The 10,032-nt window shown below is 38.3% G+C and overlaps 1 protein-coding gene and 1 pseudogene across 1 annotated transcript; both read right to left on the reverse strand.

Moving 5' to 3' along the window:
• Positions 1-846: 846 nt before the first annotated feature.
• On the reverse strand, positions 847-4,062 carry LOC126789569 (G-type lectin S-receptor-like serine/threonine-protein kinase At1g61390; annotated as a pseudogene).
• A 1,630-nt stretch (positions 4,063-5,692) lies between these two features.
• Positions 5,693-9,763, reverse strand: LOC126787653 (G-type lectin S-receptor-like serine/threonine-protein kinase SD1-29). Its single transcript, XM_050513542.1, has 7 exons — positions 8,194-9,763; positions 7,971-8,078; positions 7,612-7,799; positions 7,297-7,507; positions 6,474-6,711; positions 6,245-6,395; positions 5,693-6,153 (listed from the first exon to the last, which is right to left on the reverse strand). The coding sequence occupies exons 1-7, from the start codon at positions 9,575-9,577 to the stop codon at positions 5,848-5,850; spliced, it is 2,586 nt and encodes an 861-aa protein (XP_050369499.1). The 5' UTR covers positions 9,578-9,763; the 3' UTR covers positions 5,693-5,847.
• Positions 9,764-10,032: the final 269 nt, after the last annotated feature.

The raw sequence follows: 10,032 nt of genomic DNA on the forward strand, positions 1-10,032 counted from the left end.
AGAACTTCGCTTATACAAGGTAATTAAGAAAAATCTATGACAACTCTGCCAAGGCTTCCAAAGTCATGGCAGACAAATTTGACATTAGATTGAGATGTTAACATCTCAGTAACATACAAACAATCTTCTCTATGTTTTCTTGTCAAATGCTGTCAACCACACAATCAACAATTGAGGAAAAAATAATTAAACTAGTAAAGGAAGCAAATTCCATCCCATAAGAGAGACCAGAATGCATGCAAAGAAATCATCTGCAGGTAAATTCAGCACCAAAGAAATCAAGGAAAAGTGAAAAATGAAAAACCCAGTTAATATCACTCATGACTAAACCCAATGAAGCTATACATGAACCAACCATAAACCCACCATCAACATCATGACAAATAGCTGGAATAAAACCCAGTAGAACTAGATGTAAAAGATTGAAACTTTGCACTGTTCATATGTTAAACAATTAAGTACCTGAAAGGGGTCCCCAAGTCTATGGAAATGAGTTCGAGCAAATGATCCGGTTCTTCTTCTTCTTCTTCTTCTTCTCTCACATCGCAAAATGTTTAGTTGCACCCAAATCTAAACTTTCTTAATCTTTTGGGGATTGGGGTGCGACTCATATTTACGCAACTTTTGCCTACAGAATTTTGCCTACATATACACGCATGGCATCACTTCTGATGAGGAAAATATCACCCATTACTTAATCTACTAACTCCAGTGCCCTGCCTTCATTCCACAAGTTCCATGCCTGAAAATAATCCCATTAATTGTCATTAACACTCAAAGCTGTAGACAACAATTACATTAGGATTTAGAGTATAAACTTACATAGCCAAGGAAGCCTAACTGTTGTTCATATAAATAGAAGCTTGTATTCTTATCGTCCTCCAATCATTGTAATGCTAGCTTCATTTTTAGATGAGGTAGTGTTCTTAGTGTGTGATTGAGAATGATAATTGGAGTTTGGGATGAATGGAGGCAGCTTAGGTTGTGGACCATCATTCTCACTACTTAACATCAACGCTATATCTTCCATTGTTGGCCTATCCACAACATTGCCTTGTACACATAGAAGCCCCATATGCACACATTTCAGTACTTCTGACGAGGAGTATAAATCACCCAACATTTCATCTACCAACTCCAACCCCTTGCCTTCATTCCACAAGTTCCATGCCTGAAAAAGGTTCATATATATATGGCTTTAGTTATATGAAAGAAAATGCTCATGAATTCACATGTGGCATTAGAAGTTAAAGTCTGAACTTACATAGGCTAGAAAGCCTAGCTGTTGGTCATATATAGAGAAGCCGGTATTCTTCTTGCCTCTAATAATTTACAATACCAACACCCCAAAGCTGTAGACATCAGATTTTTCAGAAAATACCCCACCCATAGCGTACTCCGGGGACATATAGCCACTGGACAGGAAAACAGATTAGCCTGTATCTATAAATTGCTCCTTCTGGTTTCTGGCTTAAACAAAAATGCCATGTGCGTATGAAACTGAAAAATCAGTTATTTACCGTGTTCCCACAACCTTCAAAGTATTTTCTAGATTTTGTGTTCCTTCAACAATGCGTGATAATCCAAAATCTGATATTTTTGGATTCATATTTCCATCCAAGAGGATATGACTGACTTTTAGATCTCTATGAATCACCTTCACATACGAATCATGATGAAGATAAATAAGCCCCTTAGCAACACCCCAAATAATCTTCGAACGTGTAGCCCAATCAAGAACTGGTCTCTTTAATGGATCTAAAATCAAATATTCAGTGTAGCCAGTTAGAGTGCAACACTACAATCAATAATTATATTCCATAAACATAAACATTACAAGAACCAGTGGTGAAACTGGTGATACAGGGCCTTCAGCCATTAAACCAAAATGCGGGTTGTAAATTATAGCTAATTAGAAAAAAAAATTTATGAATCAAATGCATAACAGAGATCTCAGACGCCAAAGAATGTTAGATAGTGATAAGCATATTTTAAATTTGCAGTGCATAATATCTTGCTTAGTCAAACTCAAGGACTAGGTAAGATCATCTGACTTCATTTATAACAACATGCAAGCTTTTCAGACAGAACCTTACAAAAAAGATCACAGATGAAAGAATATTGAAAGAAGAAGATAAAATACATGCAGATAAACATAAAAAAAAAAAAATACTGAAACTAACCGAAGAGAAAAGTATCCAGGCTTTTGTTAGGCATGAACTCATATATAAGAACTTCTCATCTTCTTTAGAGCAGCAACCCATGATCCTAACAAGGTTTTTGTGTTGAAGATTGGAGATCAAAAGCATCTCATTTTTGAACTCTTTTACACCTTGTCCTGAGCTACAAGATAGTCTTTTTATTGCTATTTCCTTCCCTTCTGGTAGCATCCCCTATATGATGTCCACAAATTCGTCATTGTATGCATGTCTATACTGCTTTGTATGCTATACTTGAGAAAGAAAGTACCTTATAAACTAGACCGAAGCCTCCTTGCCCAAGTTTGTTTATGTCACTGAAGCTGTCTGTGGCGATTAGTATGCTTTCGAAATCATATATATTTCGCTCTGAAAGATCATGCTTTCCTAAATATTCTCGAACATCGTCTCTATAGATCTTAATTAAACTACTTGACTCCAAGTGCGGTGTTGATGATTCGACATCTCCTGATTTTGTAGTTAAAGTATCAAATATCGAGTTGGAACACAACAAGAAGCAAGCTTTAACTACCAGAAAAATATTAAATTCTTTTCGTGTGCTATATTTATTGACTATTTCATCTAACTCTCTTACGGTTTCTACTGGCACACCAGCGGTGCAATCTGAAGACTAGAGCCACCAAGATACTCAAAAATCCAATAGCTGTAAGGCTAGTAATTAACTTTATAGGCTTTCCTTCACCTGACAAGAAAAAAATATCAACAAACATTGCAAAGAAGTAAAGGGCGCATAAGCTATTATCATTTACCTTGTTTTGAGTTTGCTAGTCGGACAAAGATCTTCTCCCAAAGATGAAAACTGCTGTATATCAATAAGGTCTTTGTACCAGAAAATCTTTCACCCTATGTTAATAACATATGCATAAGCCAGGCAAGAACAGTTACTCTGGCACTGTATCTTGCAGTCCTCAAACTTGTCTGCAGCCAAAGAACTCAGATATTCATGAAAATCCGGTACTTTCAATCTTTCCAACTTCCAAAACCCATCTTCTCCTTTTGATGCAACTGATTCATTTGTCTGCGTCTCACATGACAAACTTGTTTGTCTCACACAGCCTCTTGTCCAGATTGTTTTGCTCCATTCCTCATTTGACTTCAGTATAAAGTATAAACCCATTCAAACACTTGCACATTGGACATTCAGAAGCTGTGCAAACCCCAAAAGGACCACAGGCGCCATAATTGTCACATGAGCTTTTCCATGACTCCCAGTCAAGATACCAGCTTTTCTCACTTTCTGAATACATTTGACGCAGTACTCCGTCTGAAGATATGTCCATATATGCAAGAACTTTGTCACCTGGAACTGTGTTTGAAGCGTTTGAGTTATACCTTGTTCCCGGTGTCACACCAATATACTTTGATTGATCCTACGGCCCACTTCTCCAGTGGGGAATAGATCCATTTATCCAAATGAATGATTGTGATGGCAACTTTGCTGACTGTCCGACCTTAAATATCCCCAGGGATGGATCATTATCACCTTTCCAAGATGTCAAGAAAATCTGCTTTCCCAACATGCTTGGGAGAAGTGAGTCACTAGGATTATTGAAACGTTCCCAAATATCAGCTCCAGTAACATGTTTGGCAACAAAGTTCCCATTATCTAAGAGAACTGCAGATGAACAATTAGATATATTGGCTGACCAGACATACCTATGTTTTCTATCACTAGCTCCAAATTACCATTGCTGCCAATTCTCAAAGTAGCCAAGGTATCTGTAGCTGCAAGAGGAATAACTCTGTTAGCCACCCATACATATTTACGAGGAAATATGCTTTTGTGCCACAACCCCACATAAGTATTAGCAGAACTGTTTGGACTGAAGAAACCCAGTTCAAAAATTCAGCCAGGGGAGACTAGAGTTTGTCCAATTGCTAATGGTTTGGAATTAGTGATCTCATAAACTTCCGCACAATAACACTGAGAACTAAGCAAGTTCAAGATTAAGAACAACAATAACAAAATAATGGAATTCAAACCTCTAACCATCTCTGATCTAAAATATATATACCATCAGACTAAACTTGTCAATGGGAAACAAAATGATGGATTCTGAGCTTTGTTATATAGTTGCTGAACATTGGAACTATACAACTGTCATCATCACTGTGACAATAATGTCATTTCAAGTTGTATAATGAAGACATGCAAGCTACCTCTACAATTGAACGGAGGATGAGCACCACAAAGACAAAAGGATTCAGGATTGTACCTCTTTAGGTGTAGCATTTAAGAGCAGAATAAGATAGTCACCACTCACCAACTTCATTAATTGATCTTATCAGCAACTCAAGATCAAAGCTTTCCTAGATGGGTACGTCCCAAACTGACCTATTGCACAAGTACCAGAACTATTTGGACTGAAGAAGCCATGAGAGACTAGAGTTAGACAGTAACTGATTAGAGTACTAAAGCACCTGGCCACACAGAATTTAACTTAAACCAGTTAACTGAGAAACTTCAAAGATAATTCTGCCAATGCTTGCAAAGTCATGGCAGACAAATTTGACATTATGTTGAGTTATAAACATCTCACCAAAATTGAAACTATCTCTTCTGTATCTTATCTGGTCACTTTCAACAACAACATTTGAGAAACATGATTGAGCTTTAAGTCGAGGAAGCAGTGTATGATAGTTGCATACTAGAACAGACCCAATTTACATGCAAAGAAAGTATCTGATAGGTTAAATCTGGCACCAAGAAATGCAGAAAAAGTAAATATCAATGTCTAAAACCAATCAATGTCCACATGATGAAAATCATAACACTCAATAATGATGTAAAAGATTGAAACTTTGAAATAATGATGCAAAAGATTAAAACTTTGCAATGTTCAGTGGATACTACTCAGTACCTGAAACAAGGTCTGTAGGAGACCCAACAAGCCACCATTGACGGCTTTCCTTCTTCATCAGTTCTTCTGTTTGGTTGTGAATAAATATCATCCGTGGGATTAAAAACTCATATTTACCCCAGTTTGGCAGTTTTAATCTCATACAGGTGACCCACTCTTTGAGTTAAAAATTAGGGAAACTGTGCCTAACCGGGCTTGAAATGATGGGCTTAGCCAGGGTAAGGAGGCCTGCCTTAAGAAAACCAAAAAACAAAAACAAACATATTAAACGAGTCACTTCCACTCTGGCCTCCTGTGATCTCTCTCCGGCGGATTGTGGCGGCACTTCACGATCCATACTTGGGCGGACACAGCCGTCATCATTTCAGGTACTTTTAGTTATATTTCCTTGTACTCTTGGTTTAAACTTTAAAGATTGCTGCCTTGTAGTTCAAGAACTAATATGTTACAATGTGTGCTGTAATTTATCGGTTTGCATTTTGCTTGCTTCTCTTGGGTGAATATATATTTACTTGTCTCTTGCCCTGATGCCCTCCATGGCTCCATCTATGGAAGAAAAGGACCTCGCTATTTTAGTTTTCGGAGAGAGAGAGAGAGAGCAGAGCATGGTGTAGAGATAACTTTAGAAAGCAAGATTGTTCATACAGGCTAGAGTGTATACGTAACAATGAACGTGCAACAGAACAACACATCTATACTACCCTAGGCCAACAGGTTGTTTTTCCTTACACAAAAATGAAAACTTTCACATAACAATTTGGTATTGTTCATCTTCCTTCAATCATTGTAATGCTAGCTTCATTTTTGGAGGAGTTTGTATTCTCAGAAGAGTGTGGTTGAGGATGATAAGCTGAGTTTTGGATGGTAAACAAAGGCAGCTTAGGTTGTGGACCGTCCTTCTCACTACTTAACATCAAAGCTATGTCCGCCATGGTTGGCCTATCCACGGCATTGTCTTGTACACATAGAAGCCCTATATGCACGCATTTCAATACTTCTGACAAGGAATATGAATCACCTAATATTTCATCTACCAGCTCCATTGCCCTATCTTCATTCCACAAGTTCCATGCCTGAAAAAGGTTCATATATATGGCTTTAGCTATATGAAAAAAACTGCTCATGAATTCACATTTGACATTAGAAGTTAGAGTATGAACTTACAAAGGCTAAAAAGCCAAGTTGTTGGTCATATATAGAGAAGCTGGTATTCTTCTTGCTGCTGATAATCTCCAACACCAGGACCCCGAAGCTATAGACGTCGGATTTTTCAGAAAACATTCCGCCCATGGCATATTCCGGAGCCATGTAGCCACTACATATACAGCAAACTAATCAGCATGTAACTAATTGAACATGTTGGAAACTAATTCAGGAGGAAAATAATTCTTACCGTGTTCCAACAACTCTCTGGGTATTCTCTAGATTTTGTGTTCCTTCAACTATCCGTGCCAATCCAAAATCTGAAATTTTTGGATTCATTTTCTCATCCAAGAGAATGTTGCTGACTTTCAGATCTCTATGTATTACCTTCACATAGGAATCATGGTGCAGATAAATAAGCCCTCTAGCAACACCCTGAATGATATTGAAGCGTGTCGCCCAATCAAGCACTGCTCTCTTTCTCGTATCTGATCAAATACCAATGTAACTAGTTAGTGTGTTATCAGTAGTAGTTTAGTATGAATCATGACGTACTCCATGCATGTTTCTATAAAATATGAGACTGCTATCCATTCAAAACTTGATTAAGACCAGATTTCTAGCCTTAAATAATTTCTAGGAAGTATATGCAGACACAGTTGTATGAAAGTAGCGACTGCAACATAAAGACTTGAACTAAACACACAGGAGCAGATTATATTGTGCAGACACAGTCATATATAACTAACAGTATCGATCTAGCTAGAAAGTAATCGGCGATGGATTGTTTCTCCCTTGGTGACTTATTTCATGTGAGTATTCATAGCTTTAGGTTAGTATGCAGTAGTGATTCCAACGCCCGAATTATGCTAAGGACTTATCTAGTCTTGTTCTTGTTAGATAAGAAGAGACTGGTGATCCCACCGTTATTACATTTTCCTCAAAACTTTCATGATTGCCCCAAAACATGTACAGGCAACAAAAGAGACGAAAGATTATATTAAAATAAGAAAATATGTGACGATGAGGTTTGAACTGCAGCTGAACGTAAAACACTAAATAATGACACTGACCGAATAGATAAGTATCCAAGCTTTTGTTTGGCATGAACTCGTAGATCAGCAACTTCTCATCCTCTTTAACGCAGCAACCCATGATCCTAACAAGATTCTTGTGTTGAAGATTGGAGATCATCAGCATCTCATTCTTGAATTCTTCAATGCCTTGTCCAGAGCTACTAGATAGTCGCTTTACTGCTACTTCCTTCCCATCTTGTAGCATACCCTATGAATCACGAGCTCCACAATTTACTGGCTGAACTCATGTTTGTTACTTGTACTTAACGATATGTTAGATATATAGTATCCTTGAGAGAAGAAACTAAGTACCTTATAAACCGGGCCGAATCCTCCTTGTCCGAGTTTGTTTGCGAGACTGAAATTGTTTGTGGCAGTTAGTATGCTATCAAAATCATAGATCTTGAGCTCATCGTGCTTTCCTATATATTCTCGGAGACCGCCATCTCCTGAACTCTTATTCATACCATGTTCAAAGTTCTGTGTCGTTTGTTTGATCTCTGATATAACATCAAACACTGAGTCAGTGAAATTTAGAGGTCGTTTAGGCCAATCAATAAATGAAAAACTAATAGGCCAGACTCATTTGGAATATTATAGTGATATCGTTTGAATTTTAAAAGTGCAAGGGATAGATAATGTGCTACTTCAAGAATTGGTACATCTCTTACTCTTCTGGTTAGCTCGCCTCCTGTGAAAACCGAAAACTATGGCTGCCACGATACTCACAAAACCAATAGCTGTAAGGCTGGCAATTAACTTTATTGGCTTTCCTTCAGCTGTACATGGGAAATATGAGCATACAATACAAAGTTACATAACAAGCATGAAATAGAAAAAGAAAAGATATTGCTGTAAGAGTTAATCAAGCACTACTATAAGTTACGGAGTTACCTAGTTCAGAGTGTGCTAGGCGAATGTAAACTTCTACTCCCACAGATGCCGAAAACTGTTGTATATCAATAAGATCCTTGGACCACACCAAACACCCTATATTATTAAGAAATGCATAAGCAACGCAAGAACAGTTATTTAGGCACCGCAGTTTGCAATCTTTGGAGGTTTCTTCAGCATTGAAAGCAGTAATGAACTCATGAGAATCTGGTATTTTCAACTTCACCATCTTCCAAAACCCATCATCATCATCTTGTTTCCCTCCTGATGAAACTGACTTATTTGTTTGTCTCTCACAAAACAATTTGGTCTTCCTCACACACCCTCCTGTCCAGTTTCCTTTGCTCCATTCAGCACTTGACTTTGGTACAAAACCTTTTAAACACTTACAGATTGGAGACGAAGAAGCTGTGCAAACTCCATAAGGTCCACAAGCGCCATAAAGGTCACATGAATTCTTTGGTGTCTGCCAATAAACATACCACTTCCCATCATTCTTCGAAAATGCAAGCCTCACTATTCCTTCTGGAGAGATGTATATGTACGCCACAGGTTTGTCATATAAGCTATAAGAGAAATCCTGTGTCCCCTGCTTTAAGTTATCAACTACACTGAATCCGTTTATATATCTGTGATCCATTTCCGGTACACCAATGAAGCTGGACTTATCCCATGGACCACTTCTCCAGTAAGGAATGGAATGTGAATCATTTGATCCATTATTGATCCAAATGAACACTTGTGATGGCGTCTGGGGCGCTAATCCAAGCAAGTATTTCCCTGGTGATGGATCATTCTCTGTTTTCCAAGAACTCAAGAAATTCCCCTTTCCAAACTTGTCGTATCGCAACACCATGTTTGGCAGGACCGTGTCACCAGGATAATCAAAGCTCTTCCATAACTCAGCTGAGTCAGCTCCCATAGGAGCGCTGACAACAAAGTTTCCACTGTCCAAAAGAACTGCAGAAACTGAACTAGTATTCGGTGATGACGCCAAAGTAACATTAGTAGACCATACAGACTTGAGTTTCCCATCTACAAGATTCAGATTCCCATTGCTACCAAGTATCAAACTCGCCGAGGTGTCTGCAACTGCTAGAGGATTTTCTCTGTTGGCTACCCATACAACCTTCCGAGGAGATATATCCTTGTGCCATATTCCCACATACTTGTTAGCAGAGTTATTAGGACTGAAGAAGCCTAACTCGAAAACGTGGCCAGGGGAAACTAGAGTTTGCCCCTGCGCTAACGGTCGCAGAGGAGTTAGCTTATCAACTTGAGCACAATGATAATGTGAAGGAAGGAAGCAGAGTAAGAAGATGAAAAGGAAGAACATGAAGCCATTTAAAGCACAAATGCTTCTGGTTCTGATATCCATTGGCATCCCAATACGTTGTCAAATAATAATGGAGATTAAATGCTACTTTTATAGTGCGCAAGTTCAATTGCTTTCAAACTCCTATCATTATCAAATAGATGCACATTTGAATTTGCTTGCCTACCTTGGTGGCAAATGCTTCCAAAGTCATCCTTAAAGAACAGACTTGAGATGTGGAGCATAAGAACTTACCCACAAAGAGATCCAGAAATTGCACTGTCCCATAGACCACAGTATAATCATCAAGTTGACATAACCAAATCGGGTCCATACTAACGTCATAATATTCATCTTGATTGGAATAGAGTTGAATTAGAAGACCTCGACAGTAGCTGTGTGACTACACTACAACATGGTTCATTTTTAAGTCAGAAAACAACACGTCGTCTTCTCCATTTCAGTCCACTTTTGCGGCGAAGTGTACAAACCCACTGAAGCAGCAAGTGCATTCAATCACTCAC

The sequence above is a fragment of the Argentina anserina genome, chromosome 3 (assembly GCF_933775445.1).
Source record: "Argentina anserina chromosome 3, drPotAnse1.1, whole genome shotgun sequence".
Taxonomy (NCBI): domain Eukaryota; kingdom Viridiplantae; phylum Streptophyta; class Magnoliopsida; order Rosales; family Rosaceae; genus Argentina; species Argentina anserina.

What these genes read in the sequence shown, in the direction of transcription:
- LOC126787653 (XM_050513542.1), bottom strand. Translation starts at nt 9,577, where the DNA reads ATGCCAATGGATATCAGAACCAGAAGCATTTGTGCTTTAAATGGCTTC. An exon ending in CTTGGATACTTATCTATTCG is followed by an intron (nt 6,712 to 7,296) that starts GTCAGTGTCATT and finishes GTATTTGATCAG; the next exon opens with ATACGAGAAAGAGAGCAGTG. An exon ending in CAGAGAGTTGTTGGAACACG is followed by an intron (nt 6,396 to 6,473) that starts GTAAGAATTATT and finishes CTGTATATGTAG; the next exon opens with TGGCTACATGGCTCCGGAAT.